The sequence below is a fragment of the Suricata suricatta genome, chromosome 8 (assembly GCF_006229205.1).
Source record: "Suricata suricatta isolate VVHF042 chromosome 8, meerkat_22Aug2017_6uvM2_HiC, whole genome shotgun sequence".
In the NCBI taxonomy this organism is placed as follows: Eukaryota; Metazoa; Chordata; class Mammalia; order Carnivora; family Herpestidae; genus Suricata; species Suricata suricatta.
The window spans coordinates 35,245,342-35,264,943 of NC_043707.1; the positions used below are offsets into that span (position 1 = coordinate 35,245,342).

The 19,602-nt window shown below is 51.5% G+C and overlaps 1 protein-coding gene across 1 annotated transcript in view; it reads right to left on the reverse strand.

Annotated features, from left to right (window-relative positions):
* Positions 1-19,602, reverse strand: part of SDK1 (sidekick cell adhesion molecule 1) — a 561,603-nt gene that overhangs the window by 180,681 nt on the left and 361,320 nt on the right. Inside the window, exons 14-15 of the mRNA XM_029945757.1 lie at positions 10,197-10,329; positions 9,867-10,003 (exon numbers count right to left, since the gene is read on the reverse strand). Of these exons, the coding sequence (XP_029801617.1) occupies positions 9,867-10,003; positions 10,197-10,329 (270 nt within the window). The remainder of the gene's footprint in view (positions 1-9,866; positions 10,004-10,196; positions 10,330-19,602) is intronic.

The window sequence follows — 19,602 nt, forward strand, 5'->3', positions numbered from 1 at the left end:
ACTGTTTCAAATCAATATCAAATTCATTTACATGAATTTCAGCAACAGGCAAAACTAACGTGTGGAGAAGGCAGGCATGCCCTTGCAGGAAGAGAAGGGATGGAGGAGGGTCACGAGGGAACCTCCCGGCCTGTGGAAACATTTCGTGTCTTATTTGCAGTATGAGCTACAGGCTGTGTGTGTATTTGTAAAACCCATTTAAGATCTCTACATTTCATGATATGTAAATTATATATCAATAAGCAACCAAAAATCAATATCATGCATAACAGTAAAACCCTGGTAGATATTCCACTGAGATCAGAGAATGGACAAGAGGCACTACTGTGCTGATTATTCTTGTAAATTATTCTAACGCTGTAAGATTTATTTTATTTTATTTTCATTTCAGAGGGAGAAAGGAAAACAGCATAAGCGGGGGAGAGGGGCAGAGGGAGAGAGAGTCTCAAGCAGGCCCCATGCTCTGGGCGGAGCATGAGGAGGGGCTTGAACCCATGACCCTGGGATCATGACTTGAACTGAAATCAAGAGTTGGATGTGCAACTGACTGAGCCAGCCAGGCGCCCCTCCCCTCTAAGATTTTTTTTTTAAGGAAACAATTAGTTTTTATTATTTGGAGAAGATATTATTGTCTACCTTGAAAACAAAGAGGATCAATATGAAAATCATTAGGATAATAAGAGAATATGAAAAGTGGCTGAATGGAAAACAAATACCCAGACTCCAGGGCCTTCGTCCTGGCACAACAATTTAGAGTGAGCCTCAAGATGAGACAGAAGGAAGTCCTATTCTCAGTAGGAAGATGGCATCTTAGGGGAACTTCAACAAGACAGTGTCAAACCGATCGGTACCAACCTGCGAACTTCCCCACACGATATAAAGAAAGAGCTAACAAAATGGAGAAGCATGTTATTTTCTGGATGGGAAGACAGAATCTGCAAGAAGTCAGTTCTCATCAAACTTATCATAGGCGTAATGTCACTAAGAAGTCAACGGGACTATTTTTGAAACCTGACAAAATAATTCCATTTTTTTTTTTTAAGAAAAATCAACGGGTGACAAGAACTAGCAAAAATCTGAAAAGATGAAGGAACTTGCTTTGTCAGTGATTAATACACATTTTGGAACTAAAACAATTAAAATATAAGTCAGGCAGAAAACCAGATGATGAATCGATAGATCCAAATAAATGCTAAACAGTCTTTTATATTAACAAGGCCTCTTAATATACAAAAAAGCAAAAGATTCATAAATAAATAAATTATTAAATGAATCGTGTTAGAAAGATGAGGGTCATTTGGAAAAAATAAAAATCATAAGTCAGAACTTACATTTAAGTTTCAGATGAGGTTTTAAGAGTTAAATGTGTAAAAAAGTAAAGCTTTAAAAATCAGATGAGAACTTAGAACATATATTTTATGCTTACTGGTGTTGAAGTAAGCAGCAAAATAAATCATAAAAGAAAATATCAATAGATTTAACTATGTAGAAATCAAATACTTTATAAAAATTTTTTTATGTTTTTTATTTATTTTTGAGAGGCAGAGAGAGATAGCGTGAGAAGGGGAAGATGAGAGAGAGAGGGAGACACAGAATCAGAAGCAGGCTCCAGGCTCTGAGCTAGCTGTCAGCACAGAGCCCAACACAGGGCTTGAACCCACGAACCGTGAGATCATGACCTGAGCCGAAGCCAGACGCTTCACCAACTGAGCCACCCAGGTGCCCTGAAATCAAATACTTCTGCATGTCAAAAAGTAATACACAAAAGTTAAGAGTAAAAAGTAAACAAAAATAAAGGAAAAGAAACTAACAGATCACAGACAGGAAGTACAAAAAACCAAGGAACTTGGAAAAATGTGTTCTGGAGGATCAGTCAAGAAAGAAATGCAAAGTAAAAATCCTCTGAATGAAAACAGAGGAGATCTTTGCAAAGTTGGGAGTAGGAAAAATATTCTTTTTTTTTAAATTTTTTAAATTTATTTTTGAGAGAGAGAGACAGTGTGAGCAGGGGAGGGTCAGAGAGAGAAGGAGTCACAGGATCTGAAGACAGGCGACAGGCTCCGAGCTAGGCATCAGCAAAGAGCCCGATGGGGGGCTCAAACCCATGAACTGTGAGATCATGACCTGAGCCGAAGTCGGATGCTTAACTGACTGAGCCACCCTGGTGCCCCAGGAAAAATATTCTTAAGAGTTTCCTTCTAGACATTTTCATGTGTCGGTGTCCTGCCTTCGCTGGTGCCCCAAGGGCCCGTGTACCTACCGGGTGATTCCACACGGGTGCTGGTGCTGCTGGGGCAGGAGGCCGGGGACAGCGCCTCCCGCCCCTAGGAGTAGACTGGAAACAGCACATCCCCCAGATGAGGGGATCTTGGACCAGGGTCCCCCAGAGAGGAGACCTGGGGACAGCTCCCCTCCCAGAGGGAGAGACAGAGGACATGGGTTGGAAGAGATAAGACAAGGGAGTTGGCCGGAGACAGAAGGGCAGGGACAGGGAGCATACGCTCCAGACAGGCTGAGCAAGGGGCAGTTGCCCCGGGAACTGAGTGCTCAGCGGTCTGTGAGCAGTGCCTTGTTGCTCAAGCGTAATCAGTGGTGGGGTGGGCAGCTGGAGGGGGACACGGAGAGGCAGGTGGCAGCCAGATGGTACAGAATGCTGGACACCATGCTCATCAGCCGAGAATCAAATCCCCAAGCAATAAAATTCTAGGTAGAAATTGGGGCTGACTATCCGGTTAGAAGACAGGCTTGGGACTTGGGTCCAAGCTCTCTGGAGCCCTACACACTCTGGGGGCCCTGAAGCAGATGGCGGAGGCATGACAGGCTCATGCGCAGCTCCGCTGGGGCTCCTTCTGTGATGGGTCCAGCGTTCCTAGAGGAGAAGGGCCTTCACTTGGCACCTGTGTGTGTGTGTGTGTATGTTTTAATTTTTAAAATGTTTATTTATTTTTGAGAGACAGAGATACAGAGCACGAGCAGGGGAGGGGCAGAAAGAGAAGGAGACACAGAATCCAAAGCAGGCTCCAGGCTCCGAGCTGTCAGCACAGAACCTGATGTGGGGCTTGAACCCACAAACCGTGAGATCATGACCTGAGCGGAAGCCAGCTGCTTAACTGGCTGAGCCCCCAGGCGCCCTGGCACATGTGTGTTTTGAGGGCCCCGCCAGTGGCTCGGTGCAGGTGAAGTGGGAGGACTCATGTGATGGGGGGACAGCCAGCGGGGGGCAGAGGCTGCAGGAACGCAGAAGGGTCACCCTGGACAGACACTCAGGAGGGAAACCAGCAGCAGTGACTGGTGCTCTGCGGAGGACAGGGGTGGCCTGTGTTTCTAGCCTGGAGAAGGAGCAACTTCGGGGGAAAATGAGGCGTCCTGGGTTGACGGTTCAAGTCTGGTGAGCCCGTGGGTCGGCTGGGCATGGGGGTCTGGGGCCCAGGGCCGAAGTCTGGGTTGTGCACACATATTAGGGTGGCAGCTTGGGGGCCACAGGGGGGCTATGAAGGCACGGGGTCTCAGGGGGAGGGGCACAGAGCAGGTGAAGACCTGTGGGCTGAGCAAGCAAAGCAGGGGGCATTTGGGGTGGAGAGGAAAGGAGGACAAGAGGGCCCAAGATATGGAAGAATGGGGGTTAAAGCAAGAGGGAGGCAGGCGTCGAGCCCAGAGAGACATGAGGGGGTGGTTCTCTGGGGCGGCAGGAAGAGCCTGGAGGGAAGGACAGCTGGCAGACAGAGGGTGCCCAGGCGTTATGTCCTGGAGAGCCTGGGGCAGAAGGGCCACGGCGTGTGTGGGGGGCTCGTTTCAACTTGCAAGGGAGTGTAGTGATTATTTTCACTCTGTGCTTGAAGTAACTTCTAAATGTTTTAAATTTTCATTTATTTACTTATTTTTTATTTTCAATGTTTATTTACTTTTGAGAGAGAGAGAGACAGAGACAGACAGAGCATGAGTAGGGGAGGGGCAGAGAGAGAGGGAGACACAGAATCCAAAGCGGGCTCCAGGCTCCGAGCTGCCAGCACAGAGCCTGACGTGAGGCTCAGAATTATGAACTGCAAGATCCTGAGCTGAGCCAAAGTCAGACGCTTATTAACCGATTGAGCCACCCAGGTGCCCCATTTTCTAATTTTTTTTTTTTTAAAGAGAGAGAGAGCATGTGAGCAGGGGAGAGGGGCAGAGGAAGAGAGAGGAAAAGAGAGAGAGAGATTGATAGAATCTCAAGCAGGCTCACGCTTAGCACAAGCCCCATGTGGGGCTGGATCCCACGATTCTGCGATCACGACCTGAGACTAAGTTAAGAGTTGGACTTTCAACTGAGGGAGGATCGACTCCGTCTGATCCTCAGGCTGAGCCACCCAGTGTCCCCAGTTTCTAAATTCTCATGCCTAACTTTCATTATCCAAATTACAGTTATTTTATATTTTAATTCACTCTAAATGTTTTAAGGCCTGATGGCACAGCTGTAACTACAAGCACCCAAGTCTGTTAAAAACTAAGAGAATCAGGGTGTCTGGGGGTCAGTCGGTTAAGCGGCCGACTTCGGCTCGGGTCACGATCTTGCGGTTTGTGGGTTCGAACCCCGCATTGGGCTGTGTGCTGACAGCTCAGAGCCTGGATCCTGCTTCGGATTCTGTGTCTCCCTCTCACTCTGCTCCTCCCCTGCTCATGCTCTCTCTGTCTCTCAAAAATAAATAAACATTGAAAAAATTTAAAAAACTAAAAGAACTCAGTGGAAGGACATAACCTGGCTTTCTTATAAAAGTGGGCTTGTCACCCACAACTACTTCCTGGGAGACGGGGGCTACTTGGGAAAATTCGTGGGAAAGAGACCATCTCTGCAGTTGGTAAAAGACCTCAGGCACAGTATTCGAGCCTCAGTGGAGTCCGTGCCTTCGTCCAGTGCAGGTCACAGAACCCACAAAGCGCTCAGCGAGAGGCACGAATGAAGACAAGCACCGCCTCTCCCAAACACCCGGGTTTCCTGGAAGCTCACGCATCTCCTGCATTTGACGAACCTACGTGTTTCTAATCTATCTGAAGCCACTCACTCACCGTGAAAGGTGTCTTTTGTAAAAGGTAAAATAAAACTATGGCTCTCATCCAAACACAAAATGAACGTGTCCTAAAGGTGTGAGGTAGCTCGTTAGTTCCTGAAGGAACCAGTAAGATGCGACGACCGTATAAAAAGGAGTTCGAACAGCACACATGTGTTCACAATCAGGGACGCTGAAATGAATTTACAAATAGGCGCAAGCACGGCAGGTCACTGTCCACAGAGCGATAACCAGTTACTTCAAGAACCGCTGATAACGGAGACACGATGTATTTGCATTTCTATGGACAAGAATTATTTGCATTACTTAGGTTTTCTTTGATGATCTACTGAACTGTAAAACAGCTCCAAAGCAAGGAGAAGTGCCAGCCTCTGCAGAGGCAGCTGGCCCGGAGGCTGCTGGGTGAGCCGCGTGGTAATCTGTGTTTGATCTGGCTCCGAGTCCACTTCAAAGCCTCTCACAGTGTCTTCGAGCACTCGCCCACCTTGTCATAATAATCTCAAAGAAAGATTATTCTTGATCCAGTTCAACGAGCACTTAAGAGACTGGGCCAAATGCTCTAGCTGCTCCCCGGAATTCTCCACCAGTTTCCAGGTTGCATGCTATCAAGTCGGAAGAACCCCTGCGCTCTTGAACCCAGGACCCCCAGGCTCCCTTGTCTCCCACTAGACCCCCTCCCCAGGCATGTACGTGGAACAAGGCCTGGGACACTGCTTCCTCTTGGAGCCTAGGCTCAGCAAGCAGATCAAACTCGGCAGAGCGAGGCGATCCACAGGATGCCTGCAAGGGGCCGACACGCTTTCTGTACAGCGCTTCAATTCCAGGCAAATGCACGGACAAAGGCTCCATGGAAGCTCCGGAGTTCTGCTGCATCAAAGCTCTGGAGAGACCTCTCGTAATGGCCAGCATGTGGTGAGAGCAGGTGCGGCAAAGGGCTAGTCCCGGCCCCCACGGACCAGGCCAGCCTCGCCCCTGCAGGAGGCCGGGTCTCCAGGAGAACCGCATCCTAATCAGCTGCCAGGAGGGGCTGGCGGCAGACACCGTCCCAAGAAGCCGGTGCGAGGACTGTCGCATGGAGTTCTTTAGGATCATCCACTTGTGCATCGTGGAGCGCACGCCAAATATAATTTCCATTTTAGTGCATTGCTGCTAAGCTGTTCTTTCTGACCATAATTAGCCAGCATGTTCACCTGTTTCTTAAGGGCACTGCTTCCTAATAAAAATCAGAAGCAGATCCTTGGTGCGGGGGACAGTGCTAGGCTTCTGCTGGCGGTGGCAGAGCCCTCCGCCGTGTGCGCCCAGAGATGACCACCTTATCCACTCTAGATTTTTCATGTAATGATTGTAATGCTTGGGGCAAAAATAATAATAGTACAGAATACTCTAGATTCTTCTCCATCACGTGCTCTGATGGAAAAACAGATGGGAGTCTCAGCCAGCTCCAGAAAGGTCCAGGCAGGAAAGCCAGAGGCTAATGAGGGACTAATGATGCTCTTGGGATGCTGTGCAATGAGGTGAAGGGACTGGACGCCCACAGAGTCGTCCTGGGCGGGCCAGGCTCTCTGTTGGCCGTCACGGGGACAAGGAGTAGCGGGCCCAGCCTGCCCTTAAGGGGCTCACAGTCCTGCCAGGAGACGCCCCTGCAGGCTGGGAACTATTATGCACAGTGCTAAATACTCAAGGGAAAACACAGGGCGTGGTACGGAGACCTGAGGACGAAAGCCCCCTCACGGAGAGAGGTTGTCTGGGCACGATGGGGCTGTGGGTCAAGGAGATACAGAGGAAAGCCATATTGGAGCTGGAACATGAAGAACAAGGACGAATTTCCCCTGACAGATGCTCCCACATGACCTAGCCATGTCCCGGCCCAGGCCCCCTACCGTAGGCTCTGTGGAAGCTGCTTCTGGATGTGCCGTGGGGCTGACGCTTCGGGGCCCCTGTCCTCTGCCCGGCCCAAGTGTCAAGGCCTGTCCTCTTTGGAGGCTCTCTGATTTACCTCGCACGCCCCCAGCACTGACGCGAACCTTGGTGGGAGCTAATCATGGGGCAGGATGCGGTGTAAGTCTGACCTTCTCCTTGCTGTTAACGAGTGGAGACTGATCACCTTGGCTCTGCGTCCCAGAGCCAGCAGAGCGCTCACTGTGCAGGAGGTGCCCAGTCTGGCTTTCGTGTGGAGTGAAGGGACAGATGGGTGTCTGCGTGATGCCCGTTTCCTAGTCAAGCAAGATGGCTGACTGGAAAACCGAGAGCTCCTGCAGTTTGTTGAGAACGGCGGCATGGCGTTTGGAGGCAGTGGCTTATTTTAGTGAACCAAGGACGGTGCAGCACTGACTTTGAGGTGAGGGTGGAGGACTGTAACCTGAGTCCCTCACAAAGGGACGATACCAGAGAGACCCGGGTGAGGTCACCTGCTGCGTGCCTACCGAGAGTTAGGGACCCAGGACACAGACACGAATGAGACGTGGGTCTGGCCTCGGGAACAGGCACGCCCAATGGCGGCGGTCTCTGGACCCCGAGGCCGCGAGTTCTGCTCCACACAGACCATTGTCCAGCCCACATTTTGTATAAGCCTCGTGACCAGGACCCCCTGAGGGAAACCTTATCTCCTCAGAAAGGTGTTTTTCATAAACAATGCCAATGCCTTCCCTCTTTGACCGGAGCTGTTGAGCCAAAGCTAAGGTGCATTGTGGCATGCAGACAGGTCCCCAGTCACAGCCCAACCCCCAACGTGAGGGAAGAGAGCAGATCAGCTTTCAGAGAAGGCCCGGCAGGGGGCGCAGGGCCTGGGCGTCAGGCACCTCGTCCTCAGATGTCATCGCCAAGGGCGTAAATTTAAAAACGCAGGAGTTGGGACTAAAAATATTTCTGGGATGTCCCTCCGTGGACTGGTTTGGGAGGTGCCCAACCCAAACACCGGCAGGTTCACGGATCGGCTCCCTTTAATCTCCACCCAGACAGAAACCCAAAGGACCAACACATTCGTCTCCGTCACTGGCCGCCGAGGCACGCCAGAAGCGCCTGCCCCGTGAGACATCTTTGGAAAAGCCTGGCACTCTTTAAGAGCAGGGGCTCCGGAGGCAGACAGCCTGGGTGGGGTCCTACCCTCCCTCGCTGCTCGCTGAGTGACCCGGGGCCAGCGACTTACTCCACGTGTCGGGCTCCTCAGCTGTGCAGTGAGCCTCAAACAGTGCCTGCTGGGGCGCAGGCGCGTGCTCATCAGAAGGAGGACACGGCGTCCAGGATGTAGGGGAAGTGTCACGGGTACTTAGGAGAAGCTCGAGTGAGGGCCATAATTACAGGAAGAGCGTGTGAGCCAGCAAGCGCCTGGGGAGAGCGGCGGCAGGGACCAGAGGAGTCTCTGCCCGCGGAGCTGAGCAGGCTGGTGAACCACGGGGACACCCGCGGGCTGCAGCTGGAGGGCACCCCGAGAGCGCCCCACTCCCAGCTGTCCTGGAACAGGGGCTCGTTTATAATAACAGCGTCGTAGTGACACGAGCCACGGGCCCCATGATATCGACCATCACGGGAGCCCAGCTCCCTGTGGTCTGGCTAGCTCCCCGCTGGTGGAGGCCCGGGGAGGAGTCTGGAATCACTGCTCAGGGAGGCCACTGGCTCGGGTAGTGAAAGCATACGCTGAGCCAGCGTGCTGGAAAGCATCTTAGAGGAGGTAGTAGTGAAGGGTGATGGTCCAGCCCTGCGACGGCCCAGGAAAGCAGCGTGGCTGGCACACGCCGGGCACAGAGCACAGTGGGAGGGGGGAGGCAGGTGACACTGCTCAGGCAACAAGGAAGGTTTCATTCTAAGGCCTGCGGGGTTTGCGGGGGAAGACACATCCACATTCTGTCAGGAGACCGGTGTTCCTGCCTGCGTAAGAATGCTTTGGAAGAGGAGAGGACCAGAGGCAGGGGCACCAGGTGGAGGCTGTCTCAGTGACAGAGGCCAGGGCCTGCAGAGCTGTGTCCTAGAATACAAACCAGCTGGGGGGGGCTAAGCCGTGGCTGTGGGCACTGGGTTGGGCGAGAAGAAAGGGACCCAGGGCTGTTCTTAGCCTTCGTCACCAAGGGGGCCTCAGGGCTGGATGGGAGATTAGAAAGGCCGCACCATGGCGGTGAGGACAGTCAGGGCTCAAAAGAGTTGATTTCACTCTGGAAGTATGTGGGAGACCACGGGACAGAGACATGGAAGAACAGGGCCCTGAGCATGACTCCGGAAGATAAGGATGCTGGAGAACCAAGGTGCCAAGGTAAAGATGGCCCTGGAATCACAAGCATACATTTGACTTCCCGAGAAGAGAGTGCAGGGGGCAGGAGAGGAGCCACTGGCCCACAGAGAGGAGGGGAGAAGGGCAGCGGGGCTGGGAGCCAAGCCAGTTCCTCCTGGCCGAGGCCACGAGGTGGAGGAGGGGGGAAAGGGAAGGCCAGGGAATACTTAGCCCCTGTCTGCACCAGAGGAGACACGCAGAAACATTAACTAGTATGGGTGCTGGCACCCAACTAGCCCCAGGGGCGGCCTTATTCCCCACATCCAAGTTCACCCTGGGGACGGTCCCAACAGGTGTGCGTGCAGCCTCCCTGTGGCCTCAGGCCCCAGACACAGCTCTCAGGGGAGGCCCCCTGTGCTTCCTTCTCGTCCCCATCCCCCAGCCTCCTGTGGCACCATCTTTCCCCAAAGCCAGGGTGAGGTTTTCCATTCAGAACTCCGTAAAGCACTGTCACATTTTTCTGTGTGTTTGGGGCCTGCGCCAGGAGTCCAGGCTAAGTACGCTGAGTGTGTGGAGAGGGACCTGAGGACAGCCCGCCGCGACAGCTCTGCTTCAGCACTTACTGTTCTCGGACAGCTCCACGATGTAGTAGAGGACCGGGCTGTTCCCGTCAAAGGGCCGGACCCACGAGAGCCCCACGGCGCGGCTGTGGGAAGAGTTCAGGCTGGCCAGGAGGTTCTGGGGTGAGTGAGGCAGCTCGCTGCGGTGCAGAGGGGCGGAAAGAACACAGAGTGCACATCAGAATTGATAGTTAGCCCAGCCCCCACATCACACAGTCCTGGGGGGATGTTTTGAAAACAGACAACATCAGCTATGCCCTGAACACAAATTCTGACTACCTCTCCACCCAAAAGCCTTCTCTGTTCACAATGTGGTTCTTCAGCTAAAGATACGTGATTTGATCCTTCTGGTAGAGATGAAAGGGCCGATGGCTGTGGGATTCGATCAGGTGGGAGTGCCACGTTTTACACAGTACGGCATTTAATTGAGAAAACTCGGTCAGCAATTTGCTCTTCCGACCCGCGGCTGTAAATGGGAAGGCAGGGAGGCACAGAACCAGGAAAAGGCCCAGGAAATAAGATCGAACACAGGAAGTTCCGGACACCAGCCCTGTGGGCTCACTGGCCAAAATGTCCACCTGCATCGCCAGACAGGGGCTGCCTCTTCACCCACCACACAACATGGTGTTGTCGTTATGGCTTCTGTCGTTGGGTTACGCTAGATAATGGGGTTCGGTGGAAGAACTCAGAGGGGCACGTGTAGAAACCTCGAAAGCCCCACGGAAAGAGTAAACGGCACATAAGCAGGGCTATAGAATGGAAACATGGTTAAAGCAAATAAATACTGAAAAGTGTTCACTAACAGAAAAGGTCTTTTTTTTTACTGGTGACAAAACTTCCAAGTCCAACTGTATGGTTTCTCCTGGGTCTGCAACCATACAATCTTTTTGTTTGTTTGTTTGTTTATTTACTTATTTTAAGAGAGAGTAAGAGAGAGAGAGAGACAGAGAGAGAATAAGTGTGGGAAGGGCACAGAGAGAGAGGCAGAGAGAAGCCCAAGCAGGCTCCATCTCCACACTGTCAGCACAGAGGCTGGCGTGGAGCTCAAACTCATGAACCATGAGACCATGACCCAAGCTGAAACTAAGAGCTGGACACTTAACTGACTGAGCCACCCAGGCACCCCTGCAACCACACCATACTACATAGCACTAGTCTGGTGCGTAACCTTCACGTCTCACAAATCTGGGAGCAGCACCCTCTTTTGAGGCCGCTGGGAACAACTTCCTCTGTAACTGTCCCCAGGCGGTACTGGGCGAGGGGTGCCTTGCGGACCCGTTTCACCCACTAGCTAGTCTGTGGTCTCTGTGAGACATCAATTACTGCTGACCTACATAGGTCAGCACAAAGAGCCATAATTATACTTGATATTTTTAATTTAAAAAACGTACTCATTATGCTTTGAAATTTATTGAGCTGTTACGTGTGTAGAGCTACCTAAGAAAGACAGTTCTCTCTAACCCAGGCACACCGTTAATAAACAAACTAATATTTCCAGTGTAGATGGAGACTTTAAATTAGTGCAATAAAGAATCAAGTTGAGCCTGAAATGTTGGCTTGTTTTCTCTTTAATTGTGAATTAGGTTTTAAATCAGAAAGGGAGCTGTTATTTCTGGTGAGCTCTCCCATAACTGATTCTTCCTTAAATTCCCAGGGAAGGAAATGCCAGGATAAAATACCTATTCTCCTTTCTCTGTGCCCCACTTTCCTCTCGGAACTGGGTTGTTGTGAAACCAAATCACAGTTGTTAAAATCGTCCCAACCTGAAAACAAACTGAGATGGACTTGGATAAATGTTCTAAAGAAGACTGTGGCATCATAAAGAATTGGTCTGGTCTTTGCCCCAGGTCCCTGGAGTGGAACTTCTAAGCCCTTGGAATTTCCTGAGGGAATGTCTTAGCTGCTCATGGTGGGCCCATCAGGCCACACCTGCGTTTTGCAAACAGCGTCACTTGTGGGGGGCCCTGCAGAGTTCCAGGAGGGGGTTCACCTGCTAGAAAGACCGGCCATGTGGTTGGAGGGCCAGGGTGTTGAGCCAGTAAGATCAGCCAGACCTTCTGATCTCCTGGAAATGGAGGGGTGGGGTCTGGAGCTGGAGCCAGTGACAATGACACCCCAATAAAACTCTGGACACCAAGCTCAGCTGAGATTCCTGGTAGGGAATCAGATGTGTGTGGCAGCTCTATGTTTGGGACCCTCCCAGACCTTGCCCTTGCCTCTCTGTGTATGTCTGGTCCGGATTTTATCCTCTGTAATAAGACTGACACCAACAGTATGGCACTTACCTGAGCTCTGTGAGTCGTTCTAGGGAATCATATATCCTGCTGGGGCGGTGGGAAGCTTGGAATGCTAGGGGGTCGGTGGTACCACAGGTGGCCCGGGGGCTGCAGAGCTGTGGCTAGTGTCTGCACTGGGGAACAGTGGCCTTCACCCCCAGGGAGTCAGTGCCAGGACCGCACTACAAAGACTTCCCCAGGCTGGGAAGTTTGCTCACATGACCAACACTGACTCAGAGGACTGACAGGGCTAGTCGGTGTTCCGGGCCATTGTGCACATGCGGACACTGCCCCGCACGGGCCCAAGGGCCACCACTACCATCTCACTGCCAAGTCAGGAGATGCCTGGGCGGCCCCAAGGCCCTGGAAGCAGCCGCAGCCCCATGAGAGCCTGAAGGAGCTGGGGTGATGGAGAAATGGCCCTGGGAGGTCCTGGGTGGCATCTTACAGTGGGCAGGAGGCATGTCCAGTGACACACTGCAGAGGGATTATCTCTGGGGGTTGACAGTGAGTCACAGATCATTCTCCTCACTGAAAGTAGGGTGCTGGGCCCTTCTTTTGGTCAGTGGTTGCATTGCAGAATCTCCATGCCCACTCACTGTCCACCCTTAATACACACGCGCCTCTAAGTGGTCACTGTGTCCTATGTGCCCTCCTTAGAAACGCCAATAACCATCTGCTCCGTGGCCACAGACCAGCCCCAGCCCACCCGACACGAGCTCTCCCAAGGGCCATGACATGCAGTCCACCTGCCTGTCCTTCTTGCTGCCACTGCACAGGGTCATGCCACGTGCTCCCCACTGCACCTGTGACAACTCCCTGCCACACTCCTTAGCCCCCAGCCCACACGCTGCTCTCCTGAGCATCAAACTTTCTGCCATAACAAAGGCCTTGCAGCTCCCTGAGTCGAGCCACCCGGTGGGATGTCCTGGTGACGGGAGAGTCACAACAACCAGAAAATCCACCTCAGCCTCCAAGGCTCAGCCTCCCTCTCACAGTTGTCTAATTCTTGAGCAGAACCAACCGCTTCTGTCCCACTGCAATTTATAGATTTTTCAGTTTGGGAAACATCTTGAAGCCTTACAGGAGCAGAAACCCCACTGCATCCTGCTTGATTATGGATCTGCCTCCCTTCTATAGGGAAGGAAGATTTCTCGTCTCTCTTTTCTGCCTTTTGTCCTTGACCTTGGCATTGCCAATGCTGGGAGAGTGGGCATGCAGTAAAATGTGGATGGATGAGTCAACCAACACAGGAATGGATGGGTCAACAAGCAAGCACTTCCCAAGCCCTGGGCCGTAGGTGGCGTGTGGGGACACGGAGGGAGAGGCTGCCACTGTCCCACTCTCCCAGAACCGAGAAGCTAAGGAGGAGCAGGGGCCCACATACGCGCTGTGACAAGGCAAGGTGCCATGTATCAGGAGCCATGGGATGATTCTGGAAATAACAGTGGGTGGAATGCAGGGCAGGGCTGCAGGAAGGGCCATCTTGTGGAGGAGATGGGGTTGCATGGCCAGGAGGGGTCTGGGTGAGTGGAGGAGGAAGGAAGGCTCCCTTGGGCAGGGAGGACAGGAAGGGGAATGACCTGCTGAGGGTGAAGCTAAGACTAGAGGGAGGTTTGGGGCAGTGGTGGGAATATAGGGTTTGCACTGAGTCACGGAGGAAGGCAAGTAAGAGATATCCGTGTTTAAAATTTCTGGGCTGTGTGACACTGACCTTCTGGGGCTAGAACTGGGACCCCAAGGGCGACTCATGGGAAAGTGTCCCAGAGACAGGGAGGGGGCAGTCAGGAGAGGGGACAGACCTGGAGACAAAAGCTGGGCTAGAGGTTAAGGACTCAGCATCTGAAGGCGACACACACGTCCAGGCTCCAAGAGGAGATCTGGGGAGCAGGAGGTGGCGGCGCAGGGCGGGCCGGAGACAAGACTGGCCGTTCTGGGCCTTGAGTTGAGATGACTGGACCCGAGGCTGTAAAGGACAATGTCCTCTTGTTCAGCCTGGGCCCCCGGGAAACTTCTGCATTCCCACACTCCTTGTCCAGTGGCCTTAAGTGTCTATGCTGGATCCAATTCTAAATTTTGAAAGTTTCCCACAGCTGGGAAAATATGGGGGTCTTACACTTGATTTCAGATCATGCCTCTCTCAGCCTAAAATGAGGGCTAGGAGATGAACAATCTGACAGATGACCAGATAGCTTTTTTTTTTTTACCTGGGGGATGGAGGGTTTTGTCACTGTGGGCCAGTCACAGCCACTTACTGTGTGAGAGGGTACTACTTGAGAACCTCCCTCTGGGAGGGTACTTATCTCAGTCCCGCTGTCTGCCCCTCAGAGCTTGCTGATTCTCACTAACATGTGATTCTCCTAAGGGGTTTCTGGCTTCCTTCCTCTTAGCGGATCAAGAAGGTCCTAGGGTCTGCTAGAAGTAGGCACCCTGAACAACAAAATGGCGCCTGAGACGGTGGTGACACTGAAAAGATTTTGGAACTGTAAAGGCAATGCAGCTTTGAAACATTTAGTGTAGGAACAAGGACCTAAAGCCAAGCAGTGCCCAAGGACATGACATGATGCATCAAGAAATAATGAGCCCTCGACCACTGCTGCCCCAAAAAGTCCTCTCCATGAATTCATGGTCACAGCCAAGATGGCGGCCCAACGCTCAACATGATGTTTTACACACTGCGGTACTCTGAGTCAGAAGGAAACTGAGACCTTTCCTAGTTCCAGCCTCTGTCCTATAGGAAAATCCCCTCTGTGCTATCTCTTGTGTTCAATGTTATGTTTCCCAATGCACAGAACTTTTTAATACACACTGAAAACGTAAACTGTTTCTTTAAATGGTAAGTTTTGGGTATCAGGAAAATTAAGGTTTGTGCAATACTAGACTGACCCATCAATAATCGATAAATGAGGCTTTAATATATTCTGAATCCATTTCAGAGAATCTTATCTAATAGGAATAGATTGTGTCTTGGCGTTTCTCAGCCAACTTTGAAAGGAGATAAATGATGAGCCGAATGACTCACAGACAGTGATCTGCAGACAAGGTGACAAATGAAAGAAATCTGAGAACAATAGAAATGAAGCTGGTGCTGAGTCATCTCATCATTTAAAGAGAGCTTGGGGGCGGGGGCTGCGGGGGGGGGGGTGAGGGGGAACCACCATCAAATGAATTACACCACAAGACTATCAGAGATTAGCAACAAGACACGGGGACTGTAGGGAAAGGGGATTAAGCCGGGTGTGTCTGGGGAAAACAGCTTTGAAAACAACTCAAAGCAATTGGCAAAATTGTGGCTGCAGCCGGCTTGCTGTGCAGAAGAGGCTCCGGCAAGCATTCTTCTACACGGAAGCATGGCCCCTTTAACGCACAGATGATGATCTGGTCAAACTCATCTTCTCTGACTTCACTCTCAGGGTGAAGATGATGGGGGCCTGACAACTCTCGAGAAATGGTGTTAAATTGTTCACTCCTTAGGATGGCTTTGTCAGGTGTGGCGTTATTGAGAGAAATCTCTCCCATTGCCTCAGGGTCTGAGCTTCCAGTTGGCTCCATAAATTAAGTTTCCTCTGTACTCCAGGCTCCTAAGAATTAGTCTCTGATCTCAGAAGGAAAGATGCAAAGATAATTGCATCTTTAAATGATTAATAATCACTCAATCCATAGAGCCCTAGGAGCCCTAGGAGCCAGTTACTCTGGTGTGTTCAGCGTCACAAAATGCTTTGGGGTATGGGGTCAACCCAAATCAGCTCCTTCCTGAGAGGCACTAGCAAACCAGTAGCAGAGACACAACCAACCAACCAATGGGTGACACCCTTTCAGGATGCCCCGTGTGCAGTGAATTTATAGGGCACCACCTGGGACCACATGGATTTGTGGGAGCCTCTCCTCTTGGGGGGGCGTTGAAGGCAGACCCCTCATAAATTAGTCCTCCTTTGTGATCCCAATTACTCAAGCCCAGTTCAACCTCGTAAGGAGGAGGAGGGGCTCACTCTGACATTTATTGGGCATTTATGTACTGGGCACCGTTCCAGGCATTGAGAGCTCAGAGGGTCAGGGAGTGCGGTCAAAAATAAAGCAGGGTAACAGAGAAGCTTCCTGACCCCGGGTGTGGGGAAGCTGCTCCTGATGAAGGAGCAACGGCGCTTCCTATAAGATGGTGAAGAAATAGCAGGAGCCGTGATACGGTGAGTGCCCATCCTAAGCTGGGTTCCAGGCCAGGGTTTTACAAACACGTTTGTGCAAACCTCACAATGGCCTTCTAAGGTCATGATAATGTGCCCATCTTGCAGTAGAGAAAAACAAGGCTGAGAAGTGGGCTAAGCTGACCAAAATCAGGAGGAGCTAGAGAGGGGGTCCAGTCCGGCCCAGCTGGTGGGGGGCACCTCCCGAGGTCCCTGTAGTCCTGCTAGGGCCGTGACTTTGGCACACAAGGGGACTGGAGCCCGACCAGACTCGCAGAGGATGGTGCCAGAACACTCAGTACACATACACCGAGAGCAAGCCAATGGACGGTGTGCTTCTGAAAAGCCCACTTCTGATGCCCCTAACTTCTATATTTAAGAAAGTAGCTTTTAACTCAAGTGAGGAGGCAGGGGAAGCAGGCTTTCAGACTCTTCTGAAGGACACTAGTTGTAAGTACCTCTCAGTCACTTCTGCACTATGAGATTTTTTTTCTTTTTTTTTTTTTTGTCATCAGAGTAAATCACGGAAATGTTACTGAGCTTGATTTGAAAGTTCTCCGAGAAGCACGAAATGCCCCACAATCGTGAGTTACGATTATTATCATTAGTCCTGTTGTTACTGATGTGGCACAGTTAAGACCTATCTGGATCTAAAGACAAACCAGGCTATAACCTACAACGTCCTCAATTCCTTCAGATTTGCAAGAGCGGAGTGTTTATGACACTCACAATTCATAGGGAACCGCTGTCTTCCAAATCAGTTCTGTAACCCGTTGTACCTAAATTGGTTTGAATCACAAATCTGCAAATATTTCTACATTTAGAGACGAGGTGTTTTACCATTACAGAAAGCCTATTATTTTATAGATGTGGCAACATTTGCTGAAAAATGTATTTTACTCAGAGGAAATCAAATAAGCAAATAGAAGGGAAGATATGTAAATCAGTAGAACATAAAAATTGTGCAGAATAAAAAGCATGCACGGTATTGGAACTGTGCAATTTTGGCTTCTGCTGACAGAGTCTTTATGAAATGCTAACACTTATTTATTTGCTACCAAGATGAATGATCTAAGAGTTCTCAAAGGTAGCTTTAAAAACGTGAATAGCACCGTGGATTGTGTGAATTTGCTGGTCATGTACACCAATATTATCACAATTAAAAAAAAAAAATTCCCAAGATGACAGGAGAAAGGACACAGGCCCAGAGACGGGCTCCCCGCATGGATACCTGGGCCCGTGTGCTCAAAGAGGCCCTGGACGTGTGAGCATCAGAGGGAGGCCCAATGAGAAGGAGCCCTGCCCGTGGTCAGTACCTACACACATTTATTCCTTCACGCACGTGAGAACCCCCAACACGGATGCATGGAGCCCCGACGGTGTCCCAAAGCACCATCAGCCACTCAAAATGCAAAGCCTGCCATCCAGGTGTTTTTGCTTTCAGTAGTGACAGCATCTTGAAAACAGGAACTTCCGCTGCATAGGCCCAGTGAACATGGTGCTTCCGGCCCATGAGATTAGTGCTATGACAGAAGGTACAAGCAAATGCTGGGAAGCTGTGAGGCACCCCCAGGGTCCCCACGCAGGGGTGAACCTGTGGCTGAGCCCTAAAGGAGGCAGGGACACATTAGAGGGCAATGGCAGAAGACTGTCAGTCTGTGGGGGCCACAGCAGCCCAAGGCCCTGGATGGAGGACCAGGTGAGCATAGGAGGGTAGAAAGGGCCAAGGGTCAGCAGGTCCAGTGGATAAGGGTGGGGCAGGGACACCTGGCACTCCTATGCACACTCACGAAGCCAGAGGGCGGTGGTGCCTGCCCCCTGCAAACACCTCCCCCACCCCCCACCTGCAGGTTGGGGGCACCTGTTGTCTGGTGATTAACAAGGACAACCTTCCCTCCCAGCAGGTGACCGACTGTGTGAACAAGAACAAGGGGCCGCTGGGTAGATGCCAAATAAGATGTGGAACGGGCCTTTCTAGATACTGGAGGCACAACCTGAGGCTTTTCTGGACCAGCTGCTACATACCACTAACCCATCAAATCCCAGGAACAGAGGCTAGGGATTCAAAGACACGTGTTCACGTGTGCGCAAAACACACCCAGGAGCCTGTGTGCTGAGCCCTTAGCAAGTGTCCTCGGCTGGAGGCCTGGCCCCGTATGCAGACTGTTCACGTTGTACATTCAGGGAGTGGCTTCTGTCTGTAGAAATCCCTCCTGGATTGAGGTGGGCAGAGACCAGAAAGAAAAACTTCTGGAAATGGCCTTTCCTAGTGGCCCGCCCTGGCCCACGTTAGTCAGGTGGCTGGCTTGCGCCCCGGGAGCCCCTTCCCTGCGGCTTTATCTGCAGATCTCACTTTGGTATGGAAGGCACCACTTTTAAAGCCCAAATTCATACATGTTAGAAAAAGGAAACATGTCAGCAGCCTCTTCAGTGCCTGTGCGTGAACAGAGAGGATCTGTACGAAAGAGGCCCAGAGACAGAGGGGAGCGGTGGTTTCCCTTCCGGGCCCTCGGGATCCCCCAGGAGCTCCGGATCAGCTGCCTGCCATTCTCAGGACTGCCAAAGACTTGATGGAAAGCACCTGATTACCCACTGAGAGGCAGGTGGTGCTGACCTCAGGGCGCCACCTCCTCTGCTGTCACAGAAGGGTCTTGGCTCAATGGGCTGGCCTGACAGTCCTCACCCACGGGAAGTTCTGGTGGGCATCACACGGCAAAGCGGGCTGACTTACTGACACGCAGTGCGGTAAACAGGGCCGGTCGCGATATGTGCCAACAGGGAAAAGAAGATGCAAAGATCAGGAGGATGAAAGCCAAGTATCAAACCATCTAAACCAAGGGTGGAATGTTTTAATTTCCAGGTCCTGACAAAACCCATAAGCAAGAGTACATGCCTGTGAGGCATGAGGCCACCACCTCTGACCACTGGCTTGGGGAGACAAGTGGCATCACACGTGTTAAGTACAGTCACTCGGACTCAGGACGGCTGACTGAACGCTGCAGACGACCGGGAGGCGGTGGGGGCGCCTGGGGGGCTCAGTCGGTTGAGCGTCCAACCTCGGCTCAGGTCAGGATCTCATAGTGGTGGGTTCGTGCCCCGCATCGAGCACAGAGCCTGGAGCCTGCTACAGATTCTATGTCTCTCTCTCTCTACCCCTCCTCTGCTCACTCTCTGTCTCTCTCTCTCTCTCTCTCTACCCCTCCTCTGCTCACTCTCTGTCTCTCTCTCTCTCTCTCTCTACCGCTCCTCTGCTCACTCTCGGTCTCTCTCTCTCTCTCTCTC